Here is an 18920-nt window from a genome sequence, read left to right on the forward strand (position 1 = left end):
AATACTTCCAAGGTCGCACAGTTCTCAAATCAAGCAAAGACCAGTCCTGCAGAAGTTAGCTTTCCTCATATTAAAGCATGCTATCCATTTGATTTGAAATACAACCATCAGTAGGTATTCAACTTTTCTTATCCCCGTAAACATCTTAAAATGTGCCAGCCCAAATACCAGCAGCCAGACTCTCTCCTAGCATTTGGAATTAGAGCAAGAGACCAGAATCATACATCTCCCTCCCTCACCATCTTAAAAATCACCAAGGCAGAGCAAACGTGTAACAGAGACAGCAGCAGCATTGATTTATGCAAGAGCCATTGGTGGTTTCCTTTACCATAAAGCCGTTCAGAACTTCATTTATGATTAAGCAATTGAGCAAACAGACTGTGCAGTGGTACGAGTAGGAAGCAATTTATTTTACAAAGAAGCATGAGGAAAACCATACCAGATTTACTTAGTGCAGCAAAAAAAATGTCAAGTCTAAAAAGCACTTAAACTGTATCAACTGGAAATTAAATATAAAGAGTAATTAGTTAAGGCTTCGGTTATAGAAAAACTGGTAAGTGGCATCCCTCTTCCTGAAAAACTTTCGCAGAGCTGTCTGCTAGCACTCCACAGTGCACAGCCACACACGACACAGCTCCTTGTTCTAGACTGCAAGAATATACAATACGCAAGCGAGCACATCGCAGCAAAGAACTCCGAGCTACTGGCCTGAGCCAACAACTCCCTTCCTCCACAGACTTAATTAAGACGGCTGCAAGTACATTTGGAAAAGCCCACTCCACACCCTATTGTGTTATGACACTGTTACAACCTTAAGCTTCTCAAAAACAGTGTCTTACAGACTCTGTTTCACAGCTTCTACAATAGCTAAGGTCACTGGTTCTTTCCCTAGCTTCTCATGCCTAAATTCTGTTATTTTCAGCAAGGCTGCTGTTACAATACAGTACAACTCACACAGAGTTAAATGATGTGGAGCAGACATCTATCTGCTCCTACGCACTCTCCAGGCGATGACATGGCTAACAGGACTGATCAGAAACAGCTCCTTGCAGAACCTCACGCTAGGCTAGATCTCTGTAAGATTGTTTCCGTGTTTTCAAGTGCAGCAGACTGTTTTCCTTACCCTGAGAATCTCTCTGGAGATATATGCTATCCAGTCTTCTTTCAGAGTATTCCCTTTCGTGTTCTTCACAAGGTCTGTGATAGACCCTGCTCCACAAAACTCCATAACAAGCTGGAAAACAAATATCAGCATAAAACCAACATTAAACACAATTCCCAACTGTCTAGTGAAGCAAAATAATCAGGTTGCAGCACTGATTTGGGAAACCCTTGTGAAGCACAGAATATAATTTATTTTACATCTCTGCCTGGAAAATGGATCCAAACCAAATGTCTCCAATGTGTGTCAGACATATTCCATATATGTCTCACACTAGTTACCACATTTTCAAGGACTGATTTAATCACTGTAATTTAATGCTGAGAATCTGGATTTGCTCAGCTACGCAGAATGCATTAGCAGCAACAGGAGTAAAAGCACACCCAATGCTGAAGGAATCAAACTGATCGTATAATTGCAACACATTTTACTCTTGAACTCCCATTTAGTTACGGAAGAACATGTACTGATGTCTGTATGCTGCCATTTCAAACCCAAACTTCAATCTTCTAGAGGGTGTAGATGAGGAGGGATGAGAAACGTAATGGGTGCAATTCTCAAGTGCAGCCTTCTTTTTACAGCCACACTGCTCAACTCATCTGCCTTGTTCCCATGGAACATGTTACTATCCATCTGGGAAATGGGGAAAAATACTTATTTAAAAGAAAATCCATTGCTAATAGCAAATCCTGCTTCAGCCATCCTCTTAAGGATGCATGATTAGCCTATATGATTCACTAATCTATCTGTTCAGGCAAGCACAAAACTATGCTAGTTTGTCTTTCCATAATGTAATATCTGTCATCTTCAACTATATCCAAAAAGGAAAGAATTAGGAATATGCTTGAGAAATATCTGCTTACCCACAGTTGGTCATCATGTCCTGGAGGACTCTTCTTAATGAAAGCACCGTAATAAGTGGCAATATTTCTATGATGAGAATATTTCTTTAGCATATTAATCTCCAGTTTGATTTCTTCTTCTTCATCCTTTAGGAAAACAAACAAACAAACAAACATACATTTAATACAACATGCGCATTAACTATATCCTCTTCTCTTTCACATAAGTAGGTTTTTCTTAAGTTTAATTTATACCAACATCATGCTCAGTAAACACATCCTATGCTCAAGTCATCAAAATCCTGTTTATTGAGAAGGTCTAAAACAGACCTTTACCTTCCCAAGTTTTCAGTAGTGCAAAAAACCAATGGAAGGATGCACTGGACTTCATCCAGTGATGGAGCAGGACAGGATCTGTTTAAAAACCCTATGCTTGTAATACCTTAAGCAAATACATTTTCAGTCTATGTAACTCTCAGAACTAGAAAACCGGAAAAATCTGTGAATTTATGAGAGAAGTATCATTTCCATTTCCCTCATTTTTTTCCCTTTCATTTTTTAAGCTGCAACCAGCTCCATTTAAATGCCAGATGGTGGCTCAGCACAGCTGGTTGCCAAAGAAGGCGCTCTGAGGTGGGTACCCCCATGGTAGGGACCACAAGGTCCCACCCTGGTGCCAGCACAGAGCTGGCGCAGGAAAGCAGAGGTGGAAATCAGGAATTCCCCTCACTGTGAGGACAAAGCGTTCACCTTGTGCACAAGTTTCCTCCTCCTCCATCTGCCTCTGTGGAGGAAGAGCAAGTGCATCAGGAAGAGTGGGCCAGCAGCCCAGGCAGTAAACAGGATGCTGGGACACAAAGGCAGAGGAAGGATTTCCCCTGGCTCCTCCACCCCAGCCACAGTGAGGTGCCAAGCTGAGAGCAGCTCGGGTGAAGGCAGGTCATCCCTTCAAAGAGCTGAAATGGGTAACACTATGCAACCACTCCTTATAACCACCCACTATCTGATTTTGAAGTGACAGAAAGATGCATTGCATGGAAGGATCCACGCATGCTTTGAGGTGATGTCTGAGCAGGCAGCCAGCAGATCCCACCCCCAGCTCTCTCGTGCCACACCTAGACGGTGGGAACCTTCATCTAACACCTCTCAAGGCAACAAACGAAAAGGCAACTGGTTTACCTCTTTAGGCACAGTCTTAATTTGTGCCATAATTTTCTAGCCTTAGATATCCAGGGAGGAAATGTCTATCTTAAATTGATTCCAGGAAGAAACTGAAACCTCTGTTCCCTAGGGTGACTGGCTGATGGAAACGGTAGCACGTATTTTGATTACCCTGTAATGTCAAAGCTGATTACATGAGAAAATTTGAAGCCTTAAACTTCCTTGCAATTTGTACCACGCTAGCAATCAAATATCCTATTCATGACATATGCAGATGTTAATACTAAGTACATGTTAACTATTTATACACACTAGTACACATGCCTTTAGCAAAAGAAACCACTCTATGCTACAAAGCAAACAATTGTTTCAAATACCCTAATACTGGGATGCAGTGCTTACTTTTAAATTATTATAAGAATTCCCCAAATGTACCAGGGATAAACTATTCTTAAATCTTCTCATGACGTATCTTTAAAGTTAAATACTGTTTATTTCTGGAACACTGAACAAAAGAGCAAAATAATCTTGTATATCAAAGTTCCCAGTGAACAGCAACCCTGGGAGAGGGCATTATCAGAACAGTTTGTTGAGCCAAAAACTAACTCAGTGCTTCCTCAGCTGCTTTTGTTGTCCTTGCTTTTGTATTTTTTTTTTATTTATTTAGACCACGTTAAAAAAAAAAAAGGCCAAAAAGATATACTAGGACCTTTGTTACACTTACAGGCTTTGAACCTAATCAGCGGTAGGTTAATATGCATATTATTATTCTGATAATTTATACTGATTTTTTCAATAAAAAATATTTCCTACCCTTAGTACATGAACACAACAGCTTTTACAAGAGAATAGGCAGTGTATCCTAAAGGTTGTTCATGTTTAACTATTGTAACAGCATCCAAAATGATGGTGTTTAGCCAGGATCTAATTCTGAAAAGAAAAAATAAAAAAAAATTCCCCAGAAAAACCACCAAAGGACAAACAACAACAAGTGAAGGTGCACACAGACCCAGCAGACTGCAGGTAGTTACTGCTCTTTCAGTCTTTGCTTGTGGCTGTGTCAAAGTACATGCTCAATGGCCTGCAGCAACCCCAAGCATCTCCCTTAACTAAGGCTAATAATGGTCCTGAACTCCTATTTCAGTTGCCATTGAGCACTGGACCACAATACAAATGGCATCTCATTTACAGTTCAATCCAGTCCAAATCCTAGCCTACAAAAATAAGTGGATTCAGTAACTCCTGCCAGGCTTTGGAGGATTCCACTTAGTGTGGATCAATAACTCCCTGGCACTGAGTCCTGAAGACTCTGTGGAGACAGGAACTATCTTGAGGATTAATCAGCATGGGGAAGGCTGCAGTACCACTATGGTACAGCCACTGGTGTAAGATGATAAAACAATAACTTTGAAAAAAGTGTCCAGACCAAAACTGTTCTGTTCCAGATTCAGGAATGTTTGGTTTTTTTCCAGGGTACAACGATTGCATCCCAATGTAGACCTCTGGAAAAGGCCAAAAAATGTGTTCCCTACTCATGTTTACTTCTCCTCACTAACTACAAAAGGAAGATGAGGTCATTAGCCAATATCCAGACACCAATCTTGCAGATGTCTTGCATCACAGTGAGATGAATCCCACACAAAAATCTCACCGGATAAGACTATTTCTGCACAGGTCTCTCTATGGACACAAGCACTGCAGGGAAGGTGGGCTCCCTCTGCAACAGGGATCCTCCTGAGCAGAAGGAGGCGTTTCAGTAGTTGCACAATAATTTGGATGTGTGTGAGCTGCTCTCAGGGACAGAAGATGCCTCACCTCCTCCCAGCAACACATGCACCACACTACCATCACTAACAGCCCCTGCATTTGCAGAGGTGCCAGGATCACAAAAGGGGAAAATTTAAACCAATTGAAGCGAGAGACTGTCATTTTCATGAAGGAATACAAAAGTACATCCTTTCTTTCTCGAGGAGAGAGGCAGCTGGTGAGCCCTTCCTAGTGATTTTATGCAGCTGGCATCAATTACCACTTTAAGCCATTATCTGAGCATACGAACTCCCATTGAAATCTTCTTTGTCTAGCCTATCATGGGGCTGGTGTAAGTGTTTTATACGTTTGCTGTCTGTTTGTGACAGCACGTCTGATTACTAGTAATTTTTGCAGTATGCTATACTTTTGCAAGACTCATGTGGTTAAATCAAGCTTGAAGCGGCTTTCCTCTCTCTCTTTCTACATGTTTCCCTTCAGAGATTAAATGGACATGTCAGCATCTCTAGGGATTTCTAACTGCCGTGCTTTTTCAGCGAAAGAACTTTGCCTATAAGATTAAAAATGGCATACAACACCTGCACAGAAACCCACCTATGTACACTAAGTTCATTTCTAAGCATTTGAATTAGCACATTAAAACCAAACCCAGGCATGTCACCTCTCACCACGCCTCTTAGCAGTGGCCGATCAGCTTGCTTATGGCCACAGCACAGAACCTCCACACTGCTTGCCCTCCCACCCATCACTGCACGCTAAATATCGGACTCTTTTGCACGCAGACAGCAAATCAATGACTCGTTACTTTCATTACATCACCATTTGCAAAACTGTGATGATGTATGCATCTGAATGATTTAAGTATCTGACCATCATTGCCACTGGATTAACTCCCAGTCAAATAAAACCTACTAGAGCAGATGTGTGTAAGGAATATTAATCTGGGCAGCTCAACTATGCCATTTCAGCACATTTTCCAAAGGTAAGCCCCCTGCATCATTATTGCAAGAAAATCCTGCTTATTTATACAAATTTTTAGAAGATGAAGAGTTCAGAAGTACTTTGCTAGACCGTGGCAGGGAGAGAGAAGAAGGGAAATACAGCTCTAGAACTGCCAGAAGCAGAGAGGAGGTGATCAAAGGAAAAGAAAAATCACTCTGTGCTTGCCCCATTTTTATATACTTCCCTAAACATCATTGCCTAGGTTATTTAGGAGACCAAGCAAAACAGTTTCAACCTGCACCTGCACTGCAACTGGTACGAGACCCCTATCAGAATATGTCTCAGAGAAACCAACCTGCAGGAGGAAAGGGGGGAATAATGCTGTTTCCCAAGCTCTACAGCACAATTATTTCAGGAGCTGAATTAAAAAGCAAAACAAAACAAGAACAACCCCACCACTCTAAGGATACAGCAAGGAATAATCTGAGGGCATGTAGGTGGTGACTTTCCATCCACACTTCTCCAGGTGGAAGAGCAGCCCGACCACTGCTCTCTGACAGGTGTCGATTCTGCCCTCCCAAGGGGTAGCACAGTTTGGGGAGGAGAAACTCAGGACAATACTGGAAGACTTTGTTTACCTTAGCAGTTTGATGAGAGGAAACATGAATAAGGAAACACAGCCAAGCAAGGATAAAGCAAGACAATGTTCTGAGACGAGAGCAAGTTTACTTATGCTGCCAGATGATTTATATGCTGCCCTAAATCAGTTTGCAGAGGAATACAGATCAGGTCTCGTCAGTAATTCTCTTTTTGGTTTAAGGAATGAGATAGTTACAAATCTCAGCTCTCCCCCATAAATGGCAGTTATTTTAAGTTACAACCAAATTTTAAGAATTAACACCACTTCTCAACAGTGGAAAGCCAAACACACAGGCAAAGGGGAAGGGAAGACTCCAACTCTCCTTTCCTTTGCTTTCCTCTACCCTGCCTATACCCAGGGAGCTGCACTGCAAGGAGAATGGCAGCTAGCCATGCTCTACCTGGGATTTCAGATTAAACTGAGCTACTGAGGATCATGAGCTCCATCAGTGGCTTGCAGGATCTGGGAATCTTTTAAGTCACAAGGCAGTCGGGATCTGTGTGGAAAGGCAGGAAGCAGAGACAGCCTTGGTGCTAGGAGGTGAAAGGGAGCACTAGCCCACAGACACTCAGAGTGGTGGAAAGGAAACTGATTTGCCTTCAGAGGCAACAGAACCACGACATCTCAGCCTTTCTTTCACCATCTCCCCCTGACACACAAGTTGAAGAAAAACAGGAGAAAACCACAAGAAACCCACTTTATTTTCCTTTCTGCTTCCTTGCACTTTTCATTTCTGCTCTCCACCCACAAAAAAAAATAAAAAGTCCTAAAAAGCATTAAAAGCAAACAAAAACTTTCCTGTATAAATCTCCACACTTATGCAAACCACCGTTCTGCTTGTGTGTGTCATTCTCCCTCCTCCCTGCACCCCAGACCTGGCCAATATCCATTCAGAGCTGAATCTGTCCAGGACAGGGAAAGTCTGAATAGTGCCTAGCACAATAGGTGACCTTTTCTGGTGCTGGAATCCATAATACACACACTCGTTAATAAAGTTCTCACACACGAGGGAGATGTTTTGGTGAGAAGAGTTGGGGCAGTACTGCACATAGTACGGTATTTGAAATGGGAGCTGTGGTGCTGCCTCCAAGCTGGGAAAAAGATTGTAATTTTGGGAGGAACCTAACCACAAGAGCAATGAGACTCTGAGCACTGGGCAAGTCCCTGCCAGTGCCTGCCAAGGTAGGAAATTTGTGTAAAGCAGAGCAGCTTTGCAGCGCAGAGAGTGCAATATCAAGAAACGTGATCCTCTCCAGTGCCACAATGGAGTGTTAGAATGGGGAATATGAAATAAAATAGTTCTTGAAAGAAAATACCAAACACAGGCTTCTTGGGAGGGAAAGACTAAACTGTTTAAAAGGAAAGACTTTAATCAAGATGTGCAGTAAACGTTTAACAGGTCCATATACAACCCCTCCTAAATCTTAACATACAAGAGCCTCCAACTTTCTTATTATAGCCCATCTTTCTTGAGACTTTTACAGTGCCTTTGAGCTTTATTATCCTCAAGCTAAAGACCTCATGTAAGTTTATTTCCAGTCTGCCTCCCTCCTCTGTTACTTCCTTACCCCCGGCACTCACTGTGCCTGTCCCACTTCACATGCAAGGTCTCTCTTTCACAGATCCCTTATCCACAGACTCTTCCACTTTGGCAGCGCTTTCATTCCTCTGCACCACCCTTCAAGTCCTTCACAAACACACGCTTGTTCAATGGCCGGTGGACTGTTTGCCCTTATGAAAAACTGACTGTCACGCCATGCATTCAGTGATGCTGAAGAAGCACGAGACATCCAGCAAGCAGCAGCATAAATGGTGAGGATCACCCTGCTATTCCACACTGTGAGGGTGCCTCTCAGACTTCGCCCCTCGTTCACATATGCAGCCCATGCAGAGAAAGTTCTTCGTAGGCCTCAGCACAAGCTTTCCAGAGCTCATTTTGTCACCGAGAGCTGCCCAAGAGATGCTTCTGCTGCCGGCACAGTCACACTGCCAGAGCAACAGATCGGCAATGCTGTGCAAGCAGAGCGATGGCAGAAGATTGCCCTGACACTTTTTCAAGAGTCAAAAAAAAAAAAAAAAAATCTTAGTTTTGTGAGAACTGGCTGGTAGAACAGTGCTGTCCTTATGACCACGTTTGGTTACCTTCCGTGGCAAGATTTCATCAAGCAGGTTAGAAACACACTTCTCAACACATGCAAAACAGAGGCTGCTTTGTCTCCCCTTGGCACAACCCCCCTCTCTACTGCATGCTAAAGGCACCATCTGAAACAAGAGGGAAAAGGAGCCAAACTGTTCACAACAGTGCCATCACTGAGGTTGCAGCCATAAAGCAACAATTAAGTTAACTGGACAAAAAAAGCATGAGGGAGGGCTAGCTCTGAAGCAGGGTCCCAGCACTGCCCAAAGGAGCCTGTGTAGCAGCATTGTGCAGGCATAGGAGACAGAATCATGTGCAGGCAGGAAGGAGCCAAAAACCACGTGAAGACAATACTTGTCTGTTGTCTCCCCCCACACCACCTCCTTTACCAATCACTCTGACAACAATATTTTCTTTCTTGCCTGATGTGCCCCTGGTGCCTTCGCCGGTCACTGAATGAGCTGCACTGAAGGCACAAAGACTGCACCGCTGCTGACCTCCCCCAGTAAAACCGCAGGATGCCATGGGCTTTTTCGAAGACAACCAAGAGAGAAACCTCCTAAGGGCAAATCCCTTCAACCATTTCCAAGTCTAGTCCCTTGATCCTGATTACTTAAAACGGTTTCCTGCTCAGATTGCATATTTATCCAATTCAACTGTCCATCCTCATCAAGCCTAAATTATTTGCAAGTTATGTAACAGGCTAGCCTTGTACTGACATCTTCAGAGCTCTCATAAAAGAGGAAAGGTTTAGTACCCTACTTCTATTACTATTGTTCACACTGAAAAAGTCTGTTGCTATACAATTCTACATACAGTCTCAGGTTTTTTGTGATCAGAACAGATATGAAAAATAAGTCCGTGTGAGAAGGAAAGAAATTAAAACTATTTTCTTTATGCAAAGCTCTGGGTTCACACAATAAAAGGAGATGTAGACACTGCAGAGAAAACAGGCCTATGCACAAAGCCAAAAAATTGCACTGCTTTTCTACTGCCAGTCTTAAGTGTGTATTTGATGCCAAGGATAGCAGCATATCCAGGGGTGACAGAGCCAACAGAGGCCCCTGCCCACTGCTTGGCCCCTGCTCCCCCCAGGCAGTGTGAAGTCCCAGCATCCACTCCCACCTGGAGAGCAAGTCTCCTTCCCACTCTCTGAGAGGTGGTTCAGATACTCCTGGGCCACAGTATGGACGTGGAAGATGGAAAAGACTTGTGAGCCCTGCAGGCTGGAGAGATTCATTGAGAAACTAAAGGTCTAGTTTTAAACTAAGCTTTAATTTTGAGGAATGGTGGGCAGAAGGCAAACATCTGAGAGAGGTGAGAAAACAAAAGACTAAAATGACTGAAAGTGAATTTCCTGTGTATCAAATGCCACAGAAGCTATATTAGCAGAAATTTAAGTTGGAAAGGCAGAACACACGAAAAATTACAGTTCTAGTGTAACACAAATGTTACTCTAGTACATGCGTCATGAAAACTTTTAATTACGTGAACACATCAATTCACCTACAGAACAGGTTCATTCAGTATATACAGCCTCACAACTCTAACTAACCAGCAAGACCTGTAGATGAACAGGGAAGAGGGAGTTATTCACAACCCCTCTTTCCTTCTGAAAATATACTGAAGGAAATTCAAATATTAAAAGCCAAAAAAAAAAAAAAACCAAAAAAACCCCAACAGCTCACAATCATGAACCCAAAAACTGTCATCACGCACACACAAACAGGAACAGAACAAACAAGAGGAAAGAAAACTAATCCCACCTTGGCATTTCCTCACTGCTGTTTCACATAGGATACTTCGTAAAACAGAGATGGGGCTGGAGAATTACCTAACAAGAGACATTCAGAAGCTCCATCACTTGTTACCATCCCTTTGACCAACAGCAATGGAGGGCTTGGTATATAACACTATTTAGGCCAAAAGCAAACACCCAGATTGGTGAAGCAAAACAAGCAGACAGGTGATGGTACTCCAAAAAATCAATCATACATTAATATAGATAGATAGATAGATAGATAGATAGATAGATAGATAGATAGATAGATGAAAAAAAGAAGAAGGAGATTTGGTCGTTGGTAGCATTGATGCTAAAGGACAGCAATCAGCTGCATTCCAGACTTGTAGACTTATCAGTCTACAAGTTTTATTACTGACTTTGGCTTTTGAACCCAAATCAACTGGTAGGTGGAAGTAGAAGTTTGTAAAATGCTGTTAATCCTTCAGCTGTCCACATTCCCTACCTCTTCTAGGCCTTAATTAAGCAAATCATCCTCATTAAAATATTGCAAGTGGTGCAATTTCTCCTTCCAAATATTTAAAACTCCATCTGCGACACTAACAACGCCCTGCTTTTGACTCATTTTGTCAAAAAATGAGTACTAAGAAAAGCTGTGAAAACAGAATTACTGCATTTTCTTTGCAGCCCACCAACCCACTTCTATAAAGTGACATACTTCACTTAGCCCAGTACTATGAAGAAATAGATTTAACAATTCTTTTCTAAAGTGGTGTAACTCAGACAGAGGTACAGATCAAACACCAGATCAAACGACAGCTAACTGACAGCTGTCACTTCCCCAAACATCAAAGGTAAGATGTTGGCTTAGAAGCTAATACCCGTGTTTAATGTCCATTGTATGTTCTGCCAGTAACTCATGCTCTGTTTTATACCCACAAAAGGAAAACTTCAAATTTTGGGCTATGCCACAGCCTCCAAAAAACTCCTTGTAAGCAAGGACTAGGGTGAGATCATGATCTGACTTATTCAACACAAGGTTTCTTTTGTAAAGCAGCCAAAATATGTAAATTACCCAGGAATAAAAGGAATCATCCGATCTCTACAAGTGTCTTACAAACACGATTGAATGGCACAGTGTGAGTGCACAAGTCCTTACAAGTTTTAATTTCAGGTAATCTCTGCCTCAAGGTTGAACATTTTAGCTCCTCTGGTCCACTATTAGTCATCGCTCAACCTCTGTCACTAATCCGCAACCCTCTTCCCTGCCTTACACAAAGTACTGCAAATGCAATACACCAGTACAGACAGGGACAACCCAAGAGACTGAAAGACCTGTTACTCTCATCAGTAGAGGGGCAGAAGAGATCACAAAGAATGCTGCGACAGCAGTCCACCATCATGTGTTTGAGAAATGGGCTGAATAGACTTTGCACAGATCGTGGGTGGCTGGGGGTGAGAAGAAGGGAGGAGACCTGACCAAGCCCTACGTGCTTGTCAAATTTCATTTTCCATTTTAAAAATACCACAGAAAATACCTTTGGTTTCTTTCAACAATATTGCAGGCAAAGACCACTTTGAAAGCTGGCAGGAGGAAGCTTGCTCCTCCTCCCTTTGCCACCAACTTCACCTTGTCTTCCTTCTCTCTCTGGTTTGGCGAGAACTGCTCCTCCCAGCAGCAACAGAGAGGAGGATTAACAGTCGGTAGCTGTGAGACAGTCAGCCTACACACACCCACAGTTATACCCTGTCCAAGCCTTCAAACCACCTGCTTCTTCCTAAGGAGGAACGGGCTCCTTCTGCAAAGGGCAAATGCCGGCCCATGACTGATGCCAGACCAGACTTGGGGTTTCAACTTCTCCACACTCTTCTGTACCACTCCTGGAATCTACAACTTAACAGCAGCTTTGAAGGTGAAAAGGTACCACCAAGCTCAGATACACTGTGGAGCCAAGTAGAAAAGAAAGAACTAGAAATACGTGGGCTGAGAGCAGCTTTGCTGGAGCAAAACCTCTTTTCAACTTGCTTGTTCATGTAAGAATGGGATCCACGTTTATAACCGTAAGGGGTTTCAAAGCAGGAAGGAATACGGCTATTTTATTTTACCTCTATAGTACACTTACACTCAGAAATACAGCTCTTTCTTAAAAAGGAAATCCAGTACAGAATGATTTACAACTGACTGACTGATGATGATGACTGTAATTATCAGGTCCAATCAGTCAAATTACAATTTACCAACAGACACACAAACTACTTGATTCACAGCTAACATTTTCTTCAGCACACATTAGGACTTTCCTAAAACAAGAGGGGAGACAGACAGCCTCTATCAGCAACAGACAAATGCAGCTGCTGACGCCAGGAATTCAGGGACGTCTGCAAGGGGCAAATTTCCCTTCGTGTTTGTGCCAAACTCTTCCAGAGAACAGATGACAACCAGGGCTGCAACCAAAAGGCTTTTCCTTTGTATTCAGAGAAGAACAGCTGTTAGATAGGTATAAAGGTACATCCACTTCTGAGCATGCCTGATAAGTGTGTTCTTCACGAAATCAGCTGCTGAGGTTTTGATTTTCTTTGGTAGATTAATGCTGACTTATGCACAGCATTTAAAATCACCCTGTGCTGCCAAAGCTCTATAAAGGCTGTGCCCTTTAGTGTACAAGTAAGTGCATTTGGCATTACGCCACTATGTACAAAATCATTTTCATGCAGCTGCCAGCAGAAGGGAACTATATTCTTGGACCAGATGTTTTTGTTGTCGACGCTGCCAAGCACGCCTGGAAAGCTCACAGCTGAGTGCTGCTGCAGGAGTGAATTAACAATGAATGGAGCCACAAGATGCTCATGTCCATCTAGGAGATGGGACATCGCAGCCTCCTCTCCCTCCCCCTCTCCCTTTCCCTTTCCCTCTTCAAGCAAGGAAGCTGCCAACAGCCAGCTAATTATTTACCTGCCCAAGAAGAAAAGCCCTTCTGCCTCCATCAGCATAAATAAAATAAACAAATGGTTGCAGAAAATATTACATCCTAGCTGCATTTACCCTTTGGCTGGGTACATGACAAAGAGACCATGATAACAGCCAAGAAAATAGGAATTGAGAAAGTATAAACGGTCCTAACACTACAGTACAGGTTTGTTTTGCCTGCTGGGCCGTTAACAGGCTTGCGTTTATTAAATGGTATCTCACTTCAAAAATCAGAGCTACTATGGCATGTCACTCTCTAGTTTAAAAACAAACCGTTCTGATCCAAGCACATGTCTCTGACTCTTAAGCTGAAGCCCCGAGAGCCCTGGCAATAATTTAGGGACAGGAGTCCACTTCCCTACCCAAACACCAGCTCCTGGTGAGGCCTGGTTGCTCTTCATCTTGCAAAGCAAGGGCTCCCACCAGCCCCAGACCTACTGGCCTTGCTTTAGGGACTGCGCTACAACCAGCAGAGAGGACCTGTGGGGCTACAGAGACAGAAATAATAAATTGTCAGAAAGCAGCTTCAAACTGTGGGTACATTTGCATGGCAGGCAGAAAGTGGTCCAAACAGGAACGAAAGCCAGGCATGGACAGCTGGGTGCTGATAAGAAGAAAATGATTTTTACTTCACCCAAAACTCTCCCATGACAGGTCCACCCTCAATCAACCACAAAGTCTGTAAGAGAAACCTGAAAGGTCAGGCTACTGGGAGCTGCTTTAGAATTATAGAATGCTTTGGGTTGGAAGGGACCTTTACAGGTCAGCTAGTTCAACCCTGCTGCAAAGTCAGGGATGTCTTTTACTACATCAGGTTGCCCAGTGCCTCATCCAACCTGAGCTTGAATGTTTCCAGGGATGGTGCCTCCACTACCTCTCTGGAAAACCTGTTCCCATGTTTCACCACTCTCGTTGTAAAAAATTTCTTCCTTATATCCAGCCTAATCTACCTTCCCTTAGTTTAAAACCATTATTCTTCATCCCATCATGACAGGCCTTAAAAGGCCTGTTTTCATCTTTCCAGTAGGCTCCCTTCAAGTACTGGAAAGCTGCTGTAAGGTCTCCCGCGGAGCCCTCTCTTCTTCAAGCTGAATAACCCCAACTCTCTCAGCCTGTCCTCATAGCAGAGGTGCTCCAGCCCTCAGATCATTTTTGTGTCCCTCTTCTGGACCTGCTCCACCAGCTCCATTATCCTTCTAGTGCTTAGGGCCCCAGAACTTGATGCAGTACTCCAAGTGAAGTCTCACGAGAGCTGAGCAGAGTGGCAGAATCGCCTCACTAATCTGCTGGCCACACTTCTTTGGGGTCTCATTTCTCAGCCAGGCAGCTCAGCCAGGCACAGCCTGCTCCTGAACCATAAACCACTTAAAATGCAACACTCAACAACTTGACTACAAAATAATGGCACACCTAACATGCTGTATAGAAATCCTTCTATACAGGAATAATCTGATCTTCCTCAGAAAGACTACTGCTTTGTTTTCCTCAGCCTTCAGTAGCCACTGCATCTTCTGCATCAAATGTGGCCCCTGCCCAGCTACGCCAGTGTCTTGCATGGGAAGCTGTGCTCACCTCTAACACCCAGAGCACTGCCTTGCCTTCCTTATGGATAAATTTTAAAGTCACATGTTTAAAAAAGGAACAAAACATATGGCCTCTCTAGTCTGGACAAATAGTCTCCTTCTCAAGGACTTTTCCCTTTAAACAGAAGTAACACTATCACTACAGGCTCTCAGCAGAGGATGATCCATGGGCAGGAAAAGATCTGTAATTCTGTGCTCGAGGTATTCACCCCAACACAAATTACAACTTTTTACTATGCTAATCCCATAACATGACAAAATGACAGCCTAAAGAAAAATCTTCCCTTAAATCACACTGATTTGAAGCAAAACAAAGAGCAATTAGCCCAGCCAAAGCGTGCATGGGGTGGGGGGAGGACACAGGATGGGACATGGACGGACATTTACACACAAAGAAGGAAACCTGGATTGTTTGGAGAGCTTCAAATTTCAGGAGGATATGCTTTAAGGCATCGGATTTGCTCAGAGTGGAGCTCTGTGACAATGAAGCCAAGCACAAAGGGACAGGCTGCATCAACTGCCAACTCCAGTTCAACCACCAAGGAAAGGAGCTGCAGGTCAATTTGGAAACATTATGAAGCAACACGGAAGCAGCAGAAATCCCACACACAGCAATTCTGACCTCTCCAATAGGTGGAGAGAGGCAGCTAAGTGAAAGGCCGTGTGCTGTGGAAGTCAGCTTCTGGCAGACTACATGCATCTGAACAAATCTCGTCATGGCTAGAGACTCCTCTCCTGAGGTTTCCTGTAGCCTTGTCCCTCCAAGGGGCACATGGAGAAATCCCAAAGCCCATTCAAAAGGAAAGCCTCACAGAAATTGTTGGCTAAATTGTTTAAACCTGTCTTTGGAGATTTACTAACAAATGATGCTCAGCTAGGAAAAGCCTTTAGCTGCACTCTGGCTGGAAAGCATTAAAAAGTGAGGGGTGGAGAGTACAGAATAGGAAAGGAAGAACAAGACTGTTATTAAGAAGATAGCAAAATACAATTAAAAAAAAAAAAAAAAGAAGGGAAGTTCTAAGGTTTTGGGTGTGCTTTTTTTTTTTTTATTTTGGGATAACTCTCCCCAAATCAGCTCCATCTGTAGTCTCCAAGCATCTGGGGGTTTCTGCCAAAGTGATCAGTAGCAAAGAGCTAGCATTTGTCTTTGAATCACAGCCATTATGTGCTCCAGCGTTCCCACACTATGGAGAGAAATCAGAGGAGCTCGCCACTCTGCCTGGGCGAATGCCGAGCTGTCGATCCAAAGCACAAGGGATGATGGCAGTGCATGTGTGCTGCTGCATATAAAGGCAAGACACAGTGGGGAAAAAAGGACATTGCTGCTTTTCATGACCTATAAAACTTCCTCACTGAAAGCGGTCTTGGCTGAAGGCAACTCTCCAACTCACTGGCAAACCTCTTCAAAGCAAGACATCCAGCTAAGGTTGTCTTTCATACAATACAACCCTTATTCCCTCATGCCTTCAGCTGGTGAGTAGACACTTCTCCCCTGGAGCCATAGCAAGTACAGCCAAGCAACAGTCACAACCCAGTTTTGGTCACCTCTTCCCAGCTCCAACACTTCGGTGTTCAGAGTAGGCACACGCCAACAACCTGCAGGTTCTGCCATCTTTGGGGAAGTGCATGACACCACAAAACCCTTAGCTGCCCACCAGGCTTACTTGCCTCAAACCTAGAGGGCTGCATAAGGCCCTATTTTACCATTCATCTTGTAATAATGATTAAAAGTGAAAGTTAAAGACAGGGAAAAAAATGATGAAACAGGTTCTCTGAACGGAAGATGCAAAAAGAACTCTGAACACCAGTAAGCTCCTACTACCATAACTCAAAGGTCTCTGTTGTGTAGCTGCACAGAAGGTTTCAGAATAAGCTTCTGCCTCTTGACATCATGTGGAAGGCAAGCAGATTTCTCACTCTGAAGCCCTCTAGTGATGGCCCAAAGCACAACCGTCACCCAAGTACCCACTTTGAGTGCAACCAAGAGGAAAATACAAACCCTTGTTCAAGAGATAACTGCTCTTTGGCCATGTCAGGTCAGGATGACCGTGTCTCAAAGAGCACGTAATAGCATGTGGAATCATGCTAAGCAGACTATTTGCAACCTTTTTTCCACATTCTAAGTAGCTATTTGTCCTCAAAAGGCTGATGAATATGGCTATTTTGTGAACAATTATGGATTAGAGCCCTAATCCAAAACAGGCATCAATCCATCATGAATGGTTCTTAATTAAGACTCAGGAAAAAAAGTGGGAAACTCACAAGAACGTAGGCTTGATACTAAATGGTGGTTCTCTACCCAGTCTCAAATGGTAAAATGCAACTTTTTGATCTATATTTCACCTTTACAACAGGCACAATCTCTGCTGTCCACCAAATATACAGCTCCTGCATACTCATAAGTTTCCACAACTATTGACCCCATGTACTACTGAGCTGCAGAGAAGATTAGTAGAAAAATCATAGAATCACAGAATCATAGAATGGTTTGAGTTACAAGGGACCATTAGATCAGGCTGCCCATGACCCCATCCAACCTGGCCTTGAACACTTCCAGCTAACAACTTGAACTTGAACAACCTCCCTGGGCAACCTGCTCCAGTGCCTCACCAGCCTCTTTGTGAAAAATTTCTTCCTAACGTCTAGTCTAAACATCTAGTCTTCCCCTCTCCAATTTATAGCCGTAGTCTTATCACTACATGCTTTTGTAAAGAGTCCCTCCCCAGCTTTCTTGTACACCCACTTCAGGTAATGGAAGCTTGCTATAAGGTCTCCTCAGAGCCTTCTCTTCTCAAGGCTGAGCAAGCCTAACCCTCTCAGCCCGCCCTTGTGTAGGAGACGTTCCAGCTCTCCGATCATCCTTGTAGCCCTCCTCTGGACCCATTCCAACAGTTCCATGTCCTTCTTGTTTTGAGGATTCCAGAACTGGACACAATACTCCAGATGAGGTCTCACAAGAGCAGAACAGAGGGGCAGAATCCCTTCCTTCAACCTACTGACCACGCTTCTTTTGATGTGGCCCAGGATACAGTTGGTCTTCTGGGCTGCAAGCACACACTTCCAGCTCATGTCAAGCTTCTCAGCAATCAGCACCCCCAAGTCCTTCTCTGCAGGGCTGCTACTTTTCCAGCATACATCAGGGTGGTTGAAGTCCCCCAGCAGGATGAGAGCTTGCAAGCATGAAGCCGCTTGTAGCCAGAGGAAGAAGGCTTCATCGGTAGGCTTTTGCTTGATCAGGTGGCCTGTACTCTACACCAACCACAAGGTTCCTTTTGCTGCCTCTGTCTTTAATTCTGACTCACAAGCTTTCAACTTCTTCATGGCTACTCTTCAAAGACAGCTCTTTACACTCTATCCATTTCCTGATATACAGCGCAACACCTCCACCTCTCGCCGTTCTGTCCCTTCTGAACAGCCTGTAGCCATTGATAGCCACGCTCCAGTCACAGGATTCGTCCCACCAAGTTTCAGTGATGGCAACCAGATCATAGCTTTCTAGCAGCATTGTAGCTTCCAGCTCCTCCTGTTTGCTGCCCAAGTTTCACACGTTTGTATAGAGGTACTTCAGCTGGGCTGTTGGCCACACTGCCTTCTTAGTGGAAGACCCCTTGTTTCCCCCTTAAGGCATTCTGCAGCAGTTTCTTTCTTGGCACCTACTACCTCAGGAGCCTCTCACTCACCTCCACAGAACTTCAACTGTGCCACAGCATCCCCAGCATGCCCTGGGACAGCAGGTGGTGGGCCCATACAAACACCCCATCCTTCCAACCCCTGTGTGTCCTTCCACAGCTTGTCATAGGCAAACCCGGTATTATCCCCCTCCCCCTTCACACCTAGTTTAAAGCCCTCTGAGAAACACCTTCATGTTTTTTTTACTAAGAAAAATTCTTATTAAATGCCAGCCAGTCTTTGCTCCTCCTTCAGCTCCAGCACTGCCTCAGGGATGCTACTATGTCAGAAGGTCTTCTCTATGAAAC

General features: G+C 43.7%; 1 protein-coding gene across 10 annotated transcripts in view; it reads right to left on the reverse strand.

Annotated features, from left to right (window-relative positions):
• MAP4K4 (mitogen-activated protein kinase kinase kinase kinase 4) overlaps nucleotides 1–18920 on the reverse strand; it is a 161399-nt gene that overhangs the window by 55721 nt on the left and 86758 nt on the right. For all 10 annotated transcript variants that reach the window (XM_054058189.1, XM_054058136.1, XM_054058181.1 and 7 more), the window contains exons 4-5: nucleotides 2026–2151; nucleotides 1124–1234 (exon numbers count right to left, since the gene is read on the reverse strand). In XM_054058189.1, the coding sequence (XP_053914164.1) occupies nucleotides 1124–1234; nucleotides 2026–2151 (237 nt within the window). The remainder of the gene's footprint in view (nucleotides 1–1123; nucleotides 1235–2025; nucleotides 2152–18920) is intronic.

This window comes from Cuculus canorus, chromosome 1 (assembly GCF_017976375.1).
Source record: "Cuculus canorus isolate bCucCan1 chromosome 1, bCucCan1.pri, whole genome shotgun sequence".
Taxonomy (NCBI): domain Eukaryota; kingdom Metazoa; phylum Chordata; class Aves; order Cuculiformes; family Cuculidae; genus Cuculus; species Cuculus canorus.